At 64.0% G+C, this 19,648-nt stretch overlaps 1 protein-coding gene across 1 annotated transcript; it reads left to right on the forward strand.

Annotated features, from left to right (window-relative positions):
• The first annotated feature begins 363 nt into the window (after positions 1-363).
• AIRE (autoimmune regulator) lies at positions 364-12,387 on the forward strand. Its single transcript, XM_077117518.1, has 19 exons — positions 364-496; positions 603-1,022; positions 1,376-1,570; positions 1,688-1,983; positions 2,659-2,803; positions 3,542-3,765; positions 3,942-4,116; positions 4,322-4,477; positions 4,830-4,904; positions 5,746-5,859; positions 6,378-6,523; positions 6,613-6,693; positions 7,189-7,304; positions 8,202-8,301; positions 8,834-9,016; positions 9,552-9,673; positions 9,826-9,928; positions 11,207-11,275; positions 12,307-12,387. Exons 1-19 carry the CDS (start codon positions 364-366, stop codon positions 12,385-12,387), a joined length of 2,934 nt encoding a protein of 977 aa, XP_076973633.1.
• Positions 12,388-19,648: the final 7,261 nt, after the last annotated feature.

A 19,648-nucleotide genomic window follows, 5' to 3' on the forward strand; every position in this document is an offset into this window, starting at 1 on the left:
TGGCGGATAAGGATGTCACGTGAGCCACAAATGTAAGCTGCACTGCTCCAGCAGTCGGTTTTAAAAAGCAAAATGAAACAGCAGAACTGCACTGTAAAATATCTTTTAGTTAGCCCAACATATCCAAACGATGATCATTTCAGCCCATGAGTAAGCACGGTAAATGAGATACGTCCATCTGTCCCTGCTTTGACAGCTGGCGTCTGTCGTCCCTGCCGGCTCCTCCCAGCTGGACCATCCACACCTGAGATGCAGGCCTCACCTGCCCTCTGGGGGATGGTCTCCCCCCGGGACAGAGCCCTCCCCTGAGGCCCGGGGAGGGAGGGGCGGAGGCCAGGCACGGGCTCAGATGTGAGTGGGCACATGGAGGGAGTCAGGGAGCCAGACGCCCTGCCTCCGGGGGGCCACAGGGGACTCATGGGGACTGCAGGGCCCCCGAGGCACAGGGGTGTGGCCGGGTTCTCCGGGGCTTCCCAGCCAAGTGACACCCGCCACGGTCTGGGAGCCAGACTCAAAGGCAGGTGGTCGGTTCTGTAAGAAGGAAAAATAACCTGCCGACGCTGCCCAGAGCTTGGGGGAGAGGCATTTGTGGGGGCTCCCAGGATGGGGCCTGCAGAGCACAGGGCGCTTCCAGGAAGCGAGGGGACAGAAGGGCGCCAGGGAGGTGCCCCTCAAAACCGTGGGCTCGGACACCTCACTGTGGGACCCCAAGACTCAGACACCCTGCTGCGGGACCCCAAGACTCAGACACCCCGCCGTGGGACCCCAAGACTCAGACACCCCGCCGTGGGACCCCAAGACTCAGACACCCTGCTGTGGGACCCCAAGATTCAGACACCCCGCCGTGGGACCCCAAGACTCAGACACCCTGCTGCGGGACCCCAAGACTCAGACACCCCGCCGTGGGACCCCAAGACTCAGACACCCCGCCATGGGACCCCAAGATTCAGACACCCTGCTGTGGGACCCCAGTAGGGACCAGAGGCAGGCTGGGGCAGCCCGGCCCAGGCAGCTCTCAGGGAGTGAGCGAGAAGGGGGAGGGCAGGCAGGGGGCCGCCCCGAGCTCTCTGGGTTGGGGCTTGGAGCTCCCACCCCAATTCGGAGACTGGGATGAGAGACTGCCCTCCCTCAACAGGAGAAGCCACTTCCTCCTATTACCCACGGGGAAACTGAGGCCAGGGGCCCCCAGCAATGTGTCACCAGGAGACCCGCCCCTCCCCCTCACCATAGGCCTCTCCCGCCCCACCCAGGGGTCCCTGGGTCCCCCTGCCTGGGCGCCTCCAGCCAATCACCAGACCAGAGCCTCTCTTGGGCCAGGGGTGAGGCTTCCAGGCCCCGTCCTGTCCCGCCCTGCCCTGCTGTTGGGACCTCACAGCCCCCGATGATACACCAGGTACAAAATGTGTCCCCTCTGTGGGGGCTGATGCCTGGCGTGGCCTGGGCACCCAGAAGGGCCCCAACAGACCCCGAGTGTGGACCGGAGCCAGACGGCCGGTCAGCGTGCACACGCCGGTGCTGCCGCGTCTGGGCTGTGTGACCCTGCTCACGTGCCTCAACCTCTCTGCGCTGGGTCTCCTTGTCTAATAACCACGTGGACAGTTTTGGAGACTGAGAACAGGACCTGGTGCATGAGAGGCAGGTGCAGCTGATATTACGTGACCCAGCTGAGTAGGCTGACCCCATGCAGGTGAGGACGCGGGGCTGAGAAGGGGAGCCTGCTGCGCCCCCAGAGCCACTGGGCAGCAGGGCCAGCAGGGACTAGGGGCTCAGCCCCAGTACAGCTCTGATCGCTGGTGGCAGCAGCAGCGCCCCAGGGCCGCACCCCTCCTTCTTGGGTCACTGCGGCCGTCCCTGCTTGTCCTGGGCTGCCCCGGCTACCTGCTGGGGGCTGCAAAGGGCGGAAAGCCCCAGGACATGGCGGAAAGTCCCCAGTTCTACAGCAGTCTCTTTGCTGACCTGCACCCAGGAAGGGAGAGGCCGCAGGTACGCCTGCCTCAATTCCAGGGCTTTTAAAAGCAGGAAGTGGAGGCTCTGATTTTGCTTAGCGGGTTCTAATTTCCCAGGTCCAGGGCTCTGTGAGACGGCGCCCACCCCATGGCACCCCTGTGGCTTCCCCAGCCTCCATCTACCTCTGCCCCCACCTCTGTCCACCCCCACCCCCATGCTCATTTCTAAACACCCCCAAGCGCCCACCCTGGACAATCCCGGACAATTCAATCTCAGCATGGCTGGAACTGAACCCTTGGGCAGGGCCCTGGGCCTGGAGGCAAAAGGGGAAACTGAGGCAGGGCTCCCTGTGTCGGGAGGAAGCACCCTCACGGTTCTGCACCGTGAACTCCCCATTTCAGTGTAAAATGCCACAAGGTGAGAAGTTCTAGCATCACTCCTCGCTGTCCCCCCAACCGGCCCCCAGACTCCCCCACACTGCCCCGAGAGGCCCGGTGCAGGGTCCTCCCACCGGGGCCATGCGTCCACTCCACAGCCCCAGCCCACGAGGGTCCAGGAGGGTCCTTCTAACACACCCTGTCCAGGTCACTTTCCCCCGAGAGGCCTGGGGCTTTGGGGCTGCTGGGCTTGAACCCAGCCCGGACACTAGGGCCGCTGCACGCTCACGCCTGGCCTGAGGCTCTTTCTCGCCCCTCTGACACCTCCCTCCAGGAGACCTTCCCCACCCTTCTGGAAGCTTCTCCCCCTTGCAGATCCACCATCCCTCAGCCTCTGGCCTTCATGCTGGCTCCCCTTGGGGGCTGGAAGCCAGCCAAGGTCAAGGTCTCCTGTGGCCTCTACTGGACTCATGTCCATCGTGGGGTCACTGGCCTTCCGGCACTTTCTTTATCAGCTTGCTGGAGCAGGGGTGGACCGCAGCCGGGAACCTCCTGTCGAGTGTGCTCATTTTAAAGAAGAGGGCAGGGAGGCCAGAGGGGCCAGCAGCACTCAGCCTGCGAGCGCAGGGCCAGCTCTGCACCCAGCATAAGCCCTGAGGCCAGTGGCAGGACCCGCCCCCCCATCAGCCAGCACCCTCCCTGTCGCTCCTCCAGCCCTGGGGGGACCCTGACAGAGATTCCAGCCCCATCCCAGGCCCCTGCCCCCATCCAGCCCCCACAGAGCTTTTGGGTCCCACCCCCTGGAGGGGCTGCAGCTTAGGGTGGGGGTGGGGTGGGGGTGGGGATGGCAAGGTCCCCCTGCAGAGCCCAGGCCTTGGCCTGGGCGAAACCCCTGCCTTCTGGCTTTCCCCGATTCAAACAGCAGAAGGGAGGGGGCCAGACCAGGGCCCCCTGTGGGAGGTGAGAAGCCTGGGGGGGGTGGGGCAGGCCCAGCAGCAGCGGGCCTGGGAGGGAAAAAGGCCAGGAAGCTTTCCAGAAGTTTCAGCACCAAGGGAAGGTTGGGGGGGGGATTCTCTAACTCACTTAGGGGGAGGCGTCTCCTCCGCCCCCTCCAGACGCCGCGGGGAGGCCCCCATTGGCTCCCGGGCGGGTATAACAGCGGTGCGGGCTCGGGGCGCGGGAGGGCCGGCTGCGTCCCCGCGAGGCGCCCCCCGCAGGTTCCGCCGCGCAGGGGCAGGGCTGGGGCAGGGGCCCGTCTCCCCGGCCCGCCGCGACCCCAGCGCCGGGGCCCCCGCGCGGCTTCAGGATGGCGGGCGGGGACGCGGCGCTGCGCGGGCTCCTGCGGCGACACCGCACGGACATCGCGGTGGCAGTGGACCGCGCCTTCCCGCTGCTGCACGCGCTGGCCGACCACGACGTGGTCCCCGAGGACAAGTTCCAGGTGGGCAGCGCCCCGCCCCCGCCCCCCACACCACGCGCCGGCCGTGGGGGGGCCACAGGGCTGCCCGGGTCTCCCTCCGCCTCTCAGGGTGGGGGTCCGGCGCCCCCGTCGGAGGGTGGGGGCGGTCAGGGCAGAAGGCAGGGCCACCCCGCAGCAGACGCCTGCTCTGGCTGCAGGAGACACTGCGGCTGAAGGACACCGAGGGCTGTCCCCAGGCCGTCCACGCTCTCCTCTCCTGGCTCCTGACCCAGGACACAGCCACCATCCTGGACTTCTGGAGGATCCTCTTCAAGGACTACAACCTGGAGAGCTACGTGCGGCTGCAGCCGCTTCTAGACAGCTTCCCCAAGGGTGGGCTGGGGCAGAGGCGCCCGGGCGGGGTGGGGGTCCGGGCCGGCACAGCCCTCCTGGACTGGAGGAAGGGAGAGGAGTGCATGTGAGGTTGGGGGGACCCTGGATGACCACCCGGGACCTGTCCGGCCCCCAGGGGCCCCCCACCCTTAGCTAGGGTCCGTGCTGACTGCCCTGGGCTCTGAGGCCATCCCCCACCCTGCAGACCTGGACCTCAGCCAGCCCCGGAAGGGGAGAAAGCTTCCCAGTGGCCCCAAGGCCCCCGCTCCACCCCCGAAGCCCCCAACCAAGAGGAAGGTTCCAGAGGAGCTGCGGGCTGCCCCACCAGCAGCCTCGAGCCCAAGGGCCAGCGCCAGCCCAGGTACTGAGAAGGAAGCCCCTGCCGGCCTCCCCCCGGGAGCCCCACGGCCTCTCCCCGATGTCCCCGGACCGACCCCAGCCTCACTGCTGCTGCCTCAGTTTCCCCCTGTAGTGGGCGAGCCTCCTGCCTCCCTCCCTCCTACCGGGTCGCTGAGCTCCCCAGGGTCCCAGAAAGTGGGCAGGTGGGTTTTATTTCCACTTCACGGGTGAGGAAACCGAGCCTGGCACAGCGCAGGGGCCACCAGCGCGTCACGGGGAGCAGGTCTCCCGAGCCCACCCCATCCCTGCGCCCCCCCGGCCCCAGCACCCGCCCCCGGGGGAGGGCCCACTGCCTCCAGCTCCCGCCCCTCCAGGCTCCCACCCGAAGCCCAGGACGCCCAAGAAGCTGGAGGGCGTCACCGAGCCGCAGTGCCTCCCGCTCGGGAACGGTGAGCGGGTCTCCGTGGGATCGGGTGGGGGCCGGGCGATGGCTGCCCACCGAGGGCCTCCCCCGGGACCTGGGCCCAGAGGCCTCGGCCACTCAACAGACCTGGGAACACCGGGACATCTTGGGTCCAAACGTGAGCCTGCCCGGCACCCGTGTCCCCACCGGGGCTCGCCCCAGCACCCGGCGTCTGAGACCCTCCTCCCGGGACCCCAGCTGGACATCGTAGGGCCCTCCTCTCCGTGTGCCCCCCCCAGCTCCCTGGCTGTCCACCTCACCCATCACCTTTGCTTCTAGAACCTTCTTCCCCTGCCACCCTCCTCTCCACCCTACCGCATGTAGCCTGCGCCAGCTGCTCCTGGAGATGAGCGTCTTCTGCCCCCACGTGCTCCTCTCTGTGTCCCTGAAAGGCCAGGAATGGTCTCCCACCCCTGCCCACCCCTCAATCCCAGGGGCCCACGCCCAGCTGGGCCTCAGCATCTGCCAGCCACAACCCCACCGACAGGGTCCCCACGGGCCCTTCTCCCCCTGGTCTGCAGCCGCCCCGTGGAGCACGCTTTGCCATTCCCACTTACCCCGGCCCATGCGAGTGCCCTGTCCTGCAGGGACGGCCGGACCTGCTTCCTCTGTGAACTCAGCGAGTCCCTCGGTGGCCACCCCCAGGCGCCGGAGCCCAGAGACCACCGCTGTGCCCCCGTCCACCCGAGGGCAGGGCTAGGGTGCTGGGGAGGGGCCGGGGGTCTGCGGCCCCCCAGCGGGCACTTCTCCCACGCAGTCCCCTCCGCCTGCCCAGCGCAGAGAGGCTCTCACAACTGGTGACCCCAGCTCCGTGCTCCTTTCAACAGGGATTCAGACCATGTCTGCTTCTGTGCAGAGGGCCGTGGCCGTGTCCTCTGGTGACGTCCCAGGAGCTTGTGGGGCTGTGGAGGGCATCCTCATCCAGCAGGTGTTTGAGTCAGGTAGATGCGCGAGGAGGGGTCCCGGCTCCAGGAGGACAGCGCGCCTCTGCTCCCGGCCGCCTCAGAGCACGTGCTGGGGACCCACACGGGCGGGAACGGCTTCCCCTTCCCACCTCCCCCCGCTGCAGCCCAGGAGGACGGCCCAGTCCCCTCGCCCAGCCACCCCCGCACGGGCCAGCGCTGTCCCCCAGCCTCCACCTGGCGTGGCCACCGGGGGTCCCCATTCACCCGCAGCCCCTGCCCGGCATGTGCTCTGTGCTGGCCGGCCCGGGAGCTGATGCACCCCACCAGTGGCCCCCCAAGGGTCCCCGTGTGCCCAGCACCCGGCCCCAGACTTAGCCAGGTGTGTGTGTGTTGGGGCGGGGGGGGACAGAGGAGCCGCAAGCTGGAGAGGCGGGCAGGGTCCCCGGCCAAGCAGGGCTTGCGGAGCTGGCTGCCCGCCGTGGCGTGGCCTAGGACAAGGCAGAGGCCCAGCGGGCAGGGGAGAGCTGGGACCATTCGGCACCCCCCCACCCCAGGTGGCTCCAAGAAGTGCATCCAGGTCGGGGGGGAGTTTTACACGCCCACCCGGTTCGAAGACCCCAGCGGGGCGAAGACAAAAGCCCGCGGCGGGGGCGGCCTCAAGCCTCTGCTCCGAGCCAAGGGCACGCTGGCCGCTGGCCCCGTGAGTGCAGCGTCCCCGCCCTGGGAGGTGTGGCCCCAGGTGCCCCCCAGGCTGCCTTCCCTGTGGATGACCCGCCTCCTCCCCGGCAGAGCGGGGCAGATCCGAGGCTTGGCCAGCAGGGCAGGGTCCCCGCTGCGCCCGGGGCCCCCAGCGAGCTCCAGCCCCACCAGGTAACGCATCAGACCGCGGGGGGAGCCCCCCCATCCCCACACCCTCGGGGGCTCTGCCCTTGTCCCCAGCACCCGGCGACTAAATAAGGGGCCTGAGTTGCCACTCATAAGGATGACCGATAGACGGGGCTTTTGTATTTCTGGCAAAATTGTTGTAAAATTCAAACAAGTCGGAGAATGTGCGGGCAGGAACCGTCACAGCGTCTGGTTGCATGCGCCCCTGGGCAAGCCCCTTGCGGGGGTCCCTGCGCTGAGCCAGGGAGTTGAGGACATGCTGGGAGCACGGGGCACATCCAGGAGGGCCGGGGGGGGGGCATCAGGAGGACAGGGGGTGGGCAGTGAGAGCAGGATTTCAGGGACCTCCCCAACCCCGCATGGGGAATAGGGAGGAGAGGTGAGAGCCCCTGCGGGGGGTGGTGCTCCCAGCGGGGAGGTTGGGGAGCCTCCTGCACACCCCAGCCCGGGAGTCAGGACATACGTGTGTGGCTGCGCCAGAAGAACGAGGACGAGTGCGCCGTGTGCCGGGACGGTGGTGAGCTCATCTGCTGCGATGGCTGCCCTCGCGCCTTCCACCTGGCCTGCCTGACCCCGCCGCTTCCGGGCGTCCCCAGGTGAGCCCGCCTATCCCCAGTGGTTGCACCCGCCCCACCCCAGCTCCCCAGGCCCAAAGGAGGGGTCCCAAGACACCCTGAGCCCACAGAGTGTCCCCAGGAGGAGGCTGACTCAGGACACGGGGCAGTGGGGCTGGGTCCTGGGGTGTCCCCTGCTCCTCCCCACCCACCTCCCTGTCCCGCCTGGCCAGCAGGGCCACTGAGGCAGGCAGAGCAGGACAGAGGCCCCAGGCGGACTCCCAGACTCTCCATCCCAAAGTGCCACCAGGGTGGGATGGAGGAGCCTGATGGCCACGGAGTAACCCCTCAGCCCAGGGCCCCCTCTGCCTCCCTGAGCCTGGGCCCCCCGGCCAGCTTCCCCAGATCACCACAGCCCGCAGGAGAGAGCCCTGAACTGGGAGTCCAGGGACCCAGCCCACAGCCCCTCCCTGAGCCCCCCGGTGTCCCCTTTTCGAAGTGAGGGCCCTTGGCCAGGTCACCTCTCAGACCCCAGTCGGTGCTGGCGTCCCTCTTGTCTCTGTCCTCTTCCAGTCTGCTGGGCCCCGTCCCCTCCGGGACCCCCAGCATACAAAATGCTCCCGTTTGGGGGACCCTCCCCAAAAGCCAGTGACCCCTGGGACTATCCTGTGAGGGGGACTTCTTGAGGCTCTCCAGAGACGCAGTCTGAGGGAACACTGACCTTGCTGGCTGGACCACCCCCGGCCCGAGGGGACAGGGACCTGCAGAGCTGAGTGAAGCCCGGGTGCTGCCACTGTGCCCGCCCCTGCTGGCCCAAGCCTCGGTTTCCCCACGTCTACAAGGAGAGGGGGGCTTGAAGGTGTGGCCCTGAGGGTGTGGGAATCCATCGTCCCCCCTGCCTTGTCCCCTCACGCCTCTGACCGGTGCCGACATGGGCAGTGGGACCTGGAGGTGCCCCAGCTGCCTGCCGGGAGGAGCCCCGCGGGACCTGCTCCAGGCTGACCGGCCCCAGCCCCAGCAGCCACACGTGATGGCCCCGGTACGCACAGGCCACTCCCAGGCTGGGCCACCAGGGTCCCCTGGGAGCCCGACCTCCTGGCCACCCCGTGGTAGGCAGGCAGTGGGGCCTCTGGCCTGCCCCAGCCCAAGACCCTGGCCTCGCCTCCCTGCCTGCCCTGGTCAGCCCTCTCGAGTCGAGCCCAAGGAGCTCGACCTCCGGAGAGTGACCGCATCCCAGCCGGCCTTCCCGGGGCCCTGGTGGGTGGGGTCCGGGTATTGCCCAGCGCCCTGGACCACACACGACTTTTTCCAACATAATCCCGGTGTGAGTGTCTACTCTGACCCCCGAGGGCCATGTGGCACCCCCGTTCTTCAGTGGTGAAGCGGTCTGGAGGCCACACGCCGGGGGCCACGGAGCCGGGAGCCAGTCCAGCCCCTTCCAGCCCTGACCTGGCCTCTTCGCAGCCCACCAGCAACCTGGGCCAGGGTCCAGCCAGGATCCGGTGTCACTGTCCCCGGGGGGTGCTGGGAAGACCCTGCCGGGCCCTACCAGCCCTGACCCTGTGTCCCAGGTCCTCCAGGGACTGAGAATGGTGGGGGAGGAGGAGCAGGGGCTGCCCCCGGAGCCCCCCGCCAGGACGGACACCTCTCTCACCTGTAAGCACCTGCTGGCCCCGCCTTCCGCCAGCCCCCTGCCTGTGCTGGAGGCCACCACCCTGCGCCCCCTCTTGTGTGTGGGCCCTGAGGGCCAGCCGGTGAGAGGCTGGGGGCTGGAGGGGGTGGGGGGGACTGATGGTCATCAGGGCCAGGGTTGGCCCAGGGAGAGAAGCCAGCAGACCCCTGTACCTGGAATGATGGGGTCTGGATAAGATGGGGGGCAGAGGAGGCCTCTCTGAGGCGGAGCAGGATGGGCTGAGTGGGGGACGTGAATCCACGTGAGGCAGAGCGTGGCTGGGTGCTGAGAAGGAGGGGGCTGGGGATTCTAGGGGGAATCCGTCAGCAGCATCCCGGTCACTGCCTCCCTCCCCCAGCCACAGAGGCGGGACAACAAAAGGGGCCTCTTGCCACCCCACCCCCCCAGCCCAGCTGCCCTCTCTGGGGCAGGTCTTGCCAGGGACCCCTGTCCAGGCCTGAGGAGGGGCTCGTGGTTTCTCTGCCCTGCAGCTGGAGGGTGCTGGGACGCCTCCGGGGCCCTGCCCACCTCGGCCCTCGCCTCCCTCCTTCCCCCCACGCCGGGGCGCAGGGCCCTCGGGGCGGCAGGGTCACGAGCACGCCGTCCCGCCCTGGCAGGGCCCGGTGGCGGGCGCGCGCTGCGGCGTGTGCGGGGACGGCGCGGACACGCTGAGGTGCGCACACTGCGCCGCCGCCTTCCACTGGCGCTGCCACTTCCCCGGCGTTGCCGCGCGGCCCGGGTGAGGGCTCGGGGTCTGCAGCGGGCGCGGAGGGGCTGGGCCTGCGGGAGACAGCGCAGCGGGGGGCGGTCGCCCCTCCCCCCCACCCGCAACGGGGCGTCCCCGGGCGCAACCCCGACCCGCGCACGACCGCCGCCTCCCCCTGTGCGCAGGGCCGCCCTGCGCTGCAAGGCCTGCTCCGGAGACGCGGCGCCCAACCCCGAGGAGGGGGCGCCTGCCCCCAGCCCCGCACGGCCGGCCCCGGGGCCCGCCAAGGTCAGCGCCGCACCGTCGGGGTGCGGGTTCCGTGGGGTGGGCTTAGCGTCGGCCCTGAGGGTGCTTGGCAGAGGCGGCGGGGCGAGTGGAATGGGAGTGTGTTTGGGGGCTCCAGGGGTGCCTGCCTCACCCGGTGCCCCTTGTGGTGGCCACGAGTTCACCATCTTTAAAATGTTCTGTAAGTTAGGGCTTTTCATAATTTACATCTTTTTAAAAAGGAAATCCATCTGCAGTGATACCAGCTCTGAAACTGCTGGTGCCAGGAAGACTCACAAGTTAGAGGGTCTGTGCAGTGCCGAGTCCCTTGGGTGAGGGGACGGCAAGGAGGCCCCAGGCTGACCCGAGGGAAGCCACCGAGTGCGGCACCCTCCCATGTAGTCTCACCCACACCCCAGCAGCCGCGGGGCCATGCCTTCCCCACCCCACTCTGCATCTGAGGACCCACGAGGTCCCAGCAGGGAGCTCCTTCTGTGCTCGCAGTGCCCACTTGTCAGATGAGGACAGGGAGAGGCGGCAGGGGCCAAGGCCAGCTGCCCGCATGGAGTCAGGCTGGTCCCAGAGCTGGACGTGACACCCTGGGGGGTGTGGGTGGGCCATGCTGGACAGGAGCCTCCGGAGATAGCCCACTCCCCAAGCCTCCCAGAGTGGCCTCCCCGACCATGTCCTTGTCCCCTCCAAATCTTTGGGGACCTGGAGTGTAGCGCTCAGTTCCAGTGTTCCTTAACAGGCACAGGGCTAGAGTGCCCGCCTGGGGGAGGAGCAGGGGCCCAGGCCTCACCCACTGGGCAGTCCCACGAGAGGCCATTCCTGCTGTCATCCACCAAGTCCACTCGGCGCCCCCTCCTCCAAGAAGCCTTCCAGGCTGCTCCTTCCTCACTGATTATCTGGGTTCCCTCTCTGCACACCAGAGGCCTCTTTCTTTACTGTCCTGTGGATTCACCTGCTTCAAGCAGCCCCAAGACAGCCCTACCCCGGGGGGCCTTCGGCCTTGCACCCCAGATGGCAAAAGGCTGGCCTGAGCCCCCCACCTCTCCCCAGCCACAGTTCCCCGCCCAAGGAAGGACCCCTCCTTGGAGCACCCTTGGGGGGCCAGCTTCTGGGAGAAGCAACCCAGAGCTCCGCCGAGGCCCTGGGAGAGCTGGATGTCATTACTCCCCGGGGGAGCGTCTGCCAAGCCCCCACGGCCCTTGGTTGCTGTTGCAGGGGGTCCTGCTTACTGCCGCTGCCCCCAGCTGGGTGGTGGGAGTTGGGTTGACCCGGTGCCCCTCTTACTTCCAGGTCGGGGGCGACACTGCTGGTCACGAGTCCATTCTGCCCAGGGATGACCTGGAGACGCTCTTGAGTGAGGTACCATACTACCTGGCCTGTGCACACCTGCCCACCCCACCCCAGGTGGCCCGCACCCAGCTCCCCTACTCTGGGTGCTTCAAGCCTGGCAGCCCCAGGTGCCCCTGCTCCAGGATGGTGCTGGGACCTCCCACTGGCACCCTACCTGGTACCCCAGGGAGCCCTGAGTGCTGCCACATGGGTGAGCAGGTGGGTGGCTGAGCCCCTGAGCCTGGGCCGGACCCACAGTCCCAGGACCTGGGGGCTCCCCGGCCCTCAGCTCCAGCACCCAGAGCTGGCCTGCCTTGGAGGAGGCACTCTTTCCCGGCTGGGGTCTCAGGACCTCTGCCCTTAGGGACCTCCTGCTCAGCCCCCCGACTCGGGCCTCTCCACTTGGGGAGGAGGAGTGAGAGTCCCGGGGAAGGAAACGGGCCTTTGAGGGGGCCCCGGCTTATCTTGACGGGAGGTAGTACTTCCCCAGCCACCCCCAAACCTTGGTGTCCTCTCTGGTATATGATGGTGCAGAGCTGGGGCCCTAACCCCGGTGGTGGGCTCTGCACAGCAGATGGGGCCCGGGCCTGAGGGGCTGCAGGGCCCTGGGCGGGTGAGGGGCGACCCACGCTGCAGGAGGAGGGTATCCTGGCTCTGGGAGGGATGGGGGATCCCCGAATCGGACTGGGGAAGTGGGGGACAGACTTACGGGCCCCACATTGGAGCTGGCCACCCCACCTGCCCGAGCCTTAGGCCTTTCCCTGAAGCCCCCTCCTTTGAGGCACCTGCCTGAGCAGCATGTGGAACGAGCAGACCCTGCCCCCAGGAAAAGGCCGCAGAGGGGTCCCAGGGAGCCCCAGCAGTGGGCGGTGACTGAGCTTGGGTTTCGGGGTCCACGTGGAGCTGGGATGAGGACTCCTGTTCTGGCTGGCGTGGCCGCGGGGTCACTTTGGACAAGAGGGTCAGGGACCCCGTGTCCTTGGAGGGCAGGGTCGCTGGCATGGGGTGGGGGGCACCCTGCCCTCCTGGCGGTCCTCTCGAGCTGCCCCCCACCCCTCCAGCACTCCTTTGACGGCATCCTGCAGTGGGCCATCCAGAGCATGTCCCGCCCGCTGGCTGAGGCGCCTGCCTGCCCCCCGTGACCCAGGACGCGGGGCCCGAGCCAGGGCTGCTTGCCCTCCCTTCGGCTGCGGGCAGTGGACGTCGGGAGCTGAAAGCGACCATGGGCCCCCAAGCCGGGCCCCCCCAGCCGGGCTGGGGCTGGATGAACACAAGTGGCCGTGCACCATGTCCCCGACACCACCCACTGGCTGCAGCGCTGGTCTCAGGGTGCACGCGCCGTGCTGTGCAAATTACAGTCTTGGCTGCTCACGCAGTGTGTGTGTGGTGTTGGGGCCGGCGCGCCTGGGCTGCAGCGCGCAGGGGGAAGGGGTCTCGCCCTAGTGGGAGGGGAAGCAGGGCAGGTAACCACCCCCGTCACCCGGCCAAGGCCAGGCCTGTGCGGTTCAGCTGCCCACTGTGTTCACTGCAGCTGCCCCGCCATCGGCCACGCTCGTCCCGGCCTCGGCAGGGGCTCTTCCCTCCGCATCGCTGAGGACTCTTCATAGAATGGCCCCTGTGGGGGGTCCAAGTCCCCTGGAGGGGTGGGGGCGGCTGAGCTGGGGCGGGGCCCTGTGGGCAGGAACAGGAACAGGGGGCCCAGCTGGGGACAAGCACCCTGCCACCCAGCCTCCTGCAGACCCCCCAGGCTTCCAGGCCAGGGCCCGGGCTCTGCGGGTGCAGGTGGGGCAGGCAGCTGGCCGGTCTAGGACGGCTCAGGGCGGCCCCAGGGCTCGGCGAGGGGCAGGTGCTGGTGCCTCTTTGTTGAGTCTCTTTGAACAAACAGGGCCCCCCACAAGTGTGGCTGCTGCTGGTGCCTGGGGGGCTGTCCCCAGACAGCAGTGGTCCCTCATGCCAGGATGGGACACAGCTGGGTGTGCATCTCGGCACCTTCCAGCTGGGAAGTTGGGCCACATGCCTGGACAAGGAAAGACAGAGAGAAAGGAGGGGCTCAGCCACGTGGGTTTGGAGTGTGCACCCCCATGCATGTACTCACACGAGCTGGCATGGGCACACTTGCACACACAGAGCAGGGCTGGGGACAGGAGGCGATGGGGAAAGGAATGACGCCCCCCCCAACCTGTGGGACCCCACTTCCCTGCAGCCTGTTTCTCTCTCCACCAGACCCGAGCACTGGTGGGTCCCACACCCCAGAGCTGCCACCCCTCCCCCACCCCATCCCTGAGTGTGGTTTTCCAGTGGCAGGGGCGGGGTTGGGGGGAGCTAGAGGCTGCAGAATCCAGGACTCTCCGGAAACTGGCAGGGGTGATGTGATGGGAGCATGGCCAGGGGCAGGGACTGGAGCTGACCAGGTGAGCCTAAAGCCTCGGACATGCTACCTGCCCAGTGGTCGCCCCAACATCGGCTTCTCTCCTGCCCTGAAGGTGCCCTCACCATGACATACTCTGGACCCCCATTCCCCATTCACAGGCATGGCATGGCCCACCCCTTTCTGGGGACCCAGTGGCTTTCACGGCACCCAGTTATTTGGGCCCCATCCTGAAATTCGGGGCTGCTCATCCTTGGGACTTTAGCTCCTGAGGCCCCGACTCCCTTTCACTCAACCAACAGCAGGGGACACGTGGGCCTGCACAGGCCTGCGGGGGCCCATGTGCCAGGGAGCAATTCCATCCCACCAGACGAAAGGACCCCAGCTAGTGTGTGGGGGCATGGAAACAGACCCTGGATGGCAGGTGGGGGACACTCAGCCCTGGGGGGACACTCACCACCTCAGGGTCAGGGTGTGGACACTTAGCCTCTGGGAGTCAGGTAGGGAGACAGTGAACCCCTGGAGCCAGGTGGGGGGGACACCGAGACCCTGGAGCCAGGTGGAGGCAGTTAGACTTTCAGTCTCAGGGTGCAGGGTGGGTTTTACACATGCGTCTCTTCACCCGCTTTGGCTGTTGGCATTCGGCATGCGCTCATTCGAAGCTGTGCTCCTTTGGTATTTAAAAATGGATGAATAAGACCACTTTCTGGAAGCACAGCTGCTGTGGTGGCGGCCCGCGGCCCGCCCGGTCTTGCTCGCTGGGCCTGCCCGGCTGTGCACCCACGTGGCCGCGGGCTCCCGCCTGTCTCTCGTGGGGGCGGACGTGTGGCTGATTCATGCAGCACTGGGAACGGCGTCTGGCCGCACAACACGCCCTGTAAGCATCTGTGACTGAGCACAGGTGGTGGGTCTAGTTGTGCCCCCCAAGAGTCACGGCCACGTCCTGGCCTCCGGAACCTGGGAATGTGACCTGATTTGGACTAAAGGGTCTTGGCCGATGTGATTAGTTACATTTGGGGTGAGCCCTACATGCAAAGGAAGTGCCGTTGGAGGAGAGGCAGAGGGAGACTGGGGGCCCAGGGAGGGGGCCGTGGGGGGCGGGGGCAGGGCTGGGACCAGGCGGCCTCATGTGCAGGAATGCCCGGGGCGCCGAGGAGGCGGCCAGACCCCTGCCCTAGGGCCTTTGGAGGTGGGTCCCTTTGTCCGGTGTCCCCAAGGCCCTGAGTGCGTGGGCAGGCAGACCCACAAATGACCAGCAGTCTCAGCTGCCAACCTCCCCTCATGCATGGCCCTTCCCTGGAGAAAAGCTGGCCGTGGCCCCGGCTTACGGGTAACCAGGTTGCAGTTCGGAAGGTGAGAGTGACTGCGCCAGGCCAGGGAGAGGTGAGAGCAGACAGTCCAGGCCCACGGCCAAGGCTGCCCACCTCATTTGGACCGTGCGTGCGGATTCCTGCCCAGGGAGATAAAGCTGTAAAAAATAAAAATAAAAATCCTTATTGTTTGTCTCAGGGCTTCCTGAAAGTCCGTCCCAACCTCTTCTTCAGTCCCCTTTGCAGGATGGCGGCTCAGCAGACGCAAGAGCTGCGCCTCTTGCCCTCCCTCCACCCCTCCTCCCACCGACGCCGGTTCAGAGGCCTGGCGGCTCCGCCCGGCCTCAGCCATTAGGTCGCAGGCTTTGGCGATCCCGCCACAGGCCCTGGTGTGGAAAGACGGCCCCCTCAGAGGTGTGGGCAGTGGATGGGGCCCCTGGCTGCAGACCGGCCGCCACCCCCGCCCCCTGCCCGCCGCCGGTCCCTGCCTGTCGCGTTTGTAACACAGCTGGCCCAGCGGCAGAGAGCACACGTGGTGGGGACGCACAGCCGGCGCCACCTGAGCTCACCCATCCGGGCCTCTGCGTGGCCACAGGCAGAGACCTTCCCTTCTCGGGTGGACTGCCCGCTCTCCCCAGGCTGGGGAGTGCTTCCAGCCACCCCTCCCAGCACACCCGCGCACCTGCACAGATGCACACCCACACACCTGCACAGACGCATCCCTAACACCCGCACCCTCACAACCCTCTCTCCCTCCACAGGAGGGGCTGAGCTCTGTCCACACCAGCGCCTGCCCTGTCCAGCCCTCCCTGGCAGCCCCTGTCAGGCTCTGGCCAGCTCTTCCTTCTCTCACTGCTCCCTCTTGCCGGATAAGCTTCTGTAAACCTGGCTGGGGGACAGCCGCCGGGCCACTGCTGCACGAACAAAGACCGGCTCCAGCGTCCAGTGGTGCCCACATCTCCTGGTTGCTCATAAATGTCCTTTTCATGGTGGGTTTATTCAAATCAGGATCTAAACAAAACGCACACATAGTGTTTGCCTGAGAAGCCCCTTAACTTTCTTTCTGCCTAGAGCAGTGGCTCTCCGTGGAGGCAGCTCTGCCCCCCAGGGACAATTTGGCAGTCACCACTGGCATCTAGTGGCTAAAGCCAGGGATGCTGCTAACCCCCTGCTAGGCACAGGTTAGCCGCCCCCACCAGGAATTATCTGGTCCAAAATATGGTTGAGAAATTCCAGTCTATTCATTAGCTCCCTCTTTCCCAAAAATATTCTTTGTAAATATGCTCATATCTATTCCATCTAGGAAAAATTTCCTCTTCACGCCCACCTACTATTTACCATTCAGATTTTCTGTGCACTTCCCTCCATGACCAAACTTCTTGAAAATGTTGCCTCAATTGGCCTCTGGGTTAAGATGGATTGAACCACCATCTAATTTTATCTCTTCCCTAAACTCATCTAAAATGACAGCAAAGGATGTTTGTGTGTGTGTGTGGGGGGGGGCTTGTTTTCACATAGGCAGACACCGGGTCTCCGGCATGGCAGGCTAGAACTCTGCCACTGAGCCACTGTGGCCCGCCCCACAGGATGTTTTTTAAAGGTGTAAGCTGAAAGAAATCAAAGAAGATAAAAGTAACGGAGGGCTAGTCCATGTTCACGGATAGGAAAACCGACTATGGCTAAGATGTCAGTTCTGTCCAACTTGACCTATAGGTTTAGTGCCACCCCAGCCCAAACCCCAGCAGGTTACTTTGGGAATACTGACAAAGCTGTACTCCCGTTTCCATGGAAGGCAAAAGACTAAGAACAGCCAGGACTGTACTGAAAACAGGGTTGGGGGATGTGCACTGCAGACCCGGCACAGGGTGCAGGGCAGCGAGGTGCTGGCGAAGGAACAGCCAGACAGACCAACAGACAAAGAGACCCAGGCACCTGGGGGAGAAGGGGGAGCCCTTTCAACAAACGGGCTCAATGGGAGTAAACCCGAATCTACAGACACAGACTGTACACCTTTCACAAAAACCAACTCAAAATGGAGCATAAACTGAAATGTAAAACACAAAACTATGAAACTCCTGGAAGGTAAGAGGGGAAAATCTGGAGGAGCTTGGGTTTGCTGATGACTTCTTAGATTCAACTTCAAAACCATGATCCATGATAGAAAACCCTGATAAGTTGGATTTCATTCACATGAAAAACTTCAGCTCTGCCAAAGACACTGGTAAGGGAATGAAAATGCAAGCCACAGAGTGAAGGAAAATATTTGCAAGACACATACCTAACAAAGGACTTGTATCCAAAATATGCAAAGACCTCATAAAACTCAAACAAATTTAAAAATGGGCAAGAGATGAACAGACCTCTCAAAAAAGATGCAGTGCAGGCAAATCAGCATATGAAAAGACACTCAGTTGCCCTTCACATTGTGAATGGGGCAGCCTCTTTAGAAGGAGGCTTGGCAGTTTCTCACAAAGCTTTCAGCTTACCATACGAGCCAGCAACCACTCGCAGGCACTTACCCACCAGGCTGAAAACTTATGTCTGGAGAAAAACCTACACATGGATGTTTATAGCAGCTTCATTCCTAATTGCCCCAAATTGGAAGCAACCGAGATGGCCTGCAATAGGTGTGGATAAACACACAGGCTCCATCCGTACGATGGAAAGTTGTTCTTCAGCAATAACTAGACCTGAGTTATCAAGCCATGACAAGGCATGGAGGAACTTTAAGTGCGCATTGCTAAGTGGAAGCAGCAGTCGGAAAAAGCTACGTGTTGCATGACATCTGTGTGGCTAGATGACATTCTGGGAAACGCAAAACTATAGAGAGTGAAAAGATCAGTGGTTGCCAGGGATTGGGGTGGGGACGAGTAGGTGGAGACGGGGCATTTTAGGGCAGTGAAGCCATTCTGTATGTATCGTAATGGTGAATTGCAGACATTATGCATTTGTCAAAACCATAGAACTTGACAACCCCAAGAGTGAACCCTAATGTAAAGTATGGACTTTAATTATCTATAATGTATTAGTGTTGGTGCATGAGTTGTAACACTGTGTCACGCGGAGCAGGATACTGACAATAGGGGAAGCTGTGGGGGGAGGGGCTATGGGAACTCTCCTTACTTTCGGCGCATTTTTTCTGTAAGCCTAAAACTGCTCTTAAAATAAAGTTTATTATTGAAAAAGAAATAAAATGACATTCAGGGATGAAAACCTCCCTGACAACAGTGGGTATGACCTGGGATCTGGATGCCTTCTGGACCAAAAGGGGGGAAAGAAGTGTACTAAAACACAGTGTCAGCGGCCAGGAGAGCTCAGGTGGGGTCGGGAGGCTGCCCCCGGGTCGGCTCCTATGCCAGCTGCCGGTAGCAGAGCTGAGCGCCATCGTTTGCTAAACCCCACCCAGCGTCACCTGCTGACTCTTAAAAACACCTGGGGCTTGACCTGAGCCTCTATAGCGGTTTTATGCACTAGGTTTGCTTTCCTGGAACTTACAATTCCCACAGGGTTCCTAGGTCAGATAAATCCTGAAACCCAGAGGGACCAGCCTCTCCAGGATTATCAATTAATCACATCCTGCCATCCTTTAGTGGGGACACCCCTCCTCAACGTGAAAAAGTCAGAAGGGACATTGTGCAAAGATCCCTATAGATTGGGAGAAGGATTAAAGGAGAAGGAGGAAGTATAACAGAGAAAATGGGATTTAACAAATGAGTGTGGCTGCTGACTCTCTGCAGTAATATTCCATCCAGCCTCCAGTTTGGAGCAGCTAAAAGGAAAAATCTGAGCTGGTGGAAAGGCAGCCCTTGACAGACTCTGGGATCTGTGCTGTAACTAGGTGTTGAAGTGTACTATGAAAATTATTGGGTTTTTTTCTTTCTTTGCTTTGTATGTATGCTATATTTCGCAATGAAAAAAAGTTTAAAAATTAATAAATAAAAAGACCCAAGCCTCCAGGAGAAAGGAGAACTGGGGTGGTGGGTGAGGGAGCATCAGCTCCGCAGTTCTGGAAAGTGGGAAGAAGGCAGGAGTCAGGAGACCTGCGCCAAAGCCAAGCCCCTGCAGGTGGGGGGAAGGCCGGTGCGATGTTTGTGTGTATGGGGGGGGGCTCCTTTTGGGCTGCAGGAGCCTTGGAAGGTCAGGGGGCAGGGGCTGGAGGCTGGGGCAGGGTCCAAGGACACTGGGTGTGATCAGTTTGAGAAGCAGGGGCTCCGCCCCTCCGTCCACCCAGTCCCTCCGGAACCACTCCCGTTGCTGTCCACACCCCCCACCCCGCCGCACCCCAGCAGAGGACAGGGAGCTCAAGCCCTGGAGGCGGCAAAGCAGAGCCGCACACCTGGGAATGCTGGACGCAGCTGACAGCGGGGCTCCACGTGGGTGTCACCCCACAGGCACAGAGAGCCCTGAGGGCAGAGACCCAGCCCCTCTCCTCCCGCACCCTGGACGTGGGGAAATTCTTATCTTGACTCTGATCAGCTAAAAGGACAACAGACCTGGGGTTCCCCCAGCAAATGGCCCGTCAGGCTCACCGGAGAGTAAGACCTAAAGACACAAGTCCTGCGCCGTGCCTTAACTGGGACAGATCCAGGAAGCCTCGGGCACCGGAGAGCCCGAGAGAGGCCCGCGGTGAAGGGGACTCTGGCTGGGGCGGGGCGCGCGGCCTGGCAGGGGCGGGACGGGGCAGGGGCGGGGCAGGCGGCGCGGGGCGGGGACCGGCGACGAGCG

This window comes from Tamandua tetradactyla, chromosome 10 (genome assembly GCF_023851605.1).
Source record: "Tamandua tetradactyla isolate mTamTet1 chromosome 10, mTamTet1.pri, whole genome shotgun sequence".
NCBI classification, from domain to species: Eukaryota; Metazoa; Chordata; class Mammalia; order Pilosa; family Myrmecophagidae; genus Tamandua; species Tamandua tetradactyla.

Coding starts and splice junctions, on each gene's coding strand:
- AIRE (XM_077117518.1), top strand. CDS start 364: ATGGAGGGAGTCAGGGAGCCAGACGCCCTGCCTCCGGGGGGCCACAGG. Junction 7,305..8,201: donor CCGCTTCCGGGCGTCCCCAG/GTGAGCCCGCCT, acceptor CGACATGGGCAG/TGGGACCTGGAGGTGCCCCA. Junction 8,302..8,833: donor AGCCACACGTGATGGCCCCG/GTACGCACAGGC, acceptor CCTGTGTCCCAG/GTCCTCCAGGGACTGAGAAT.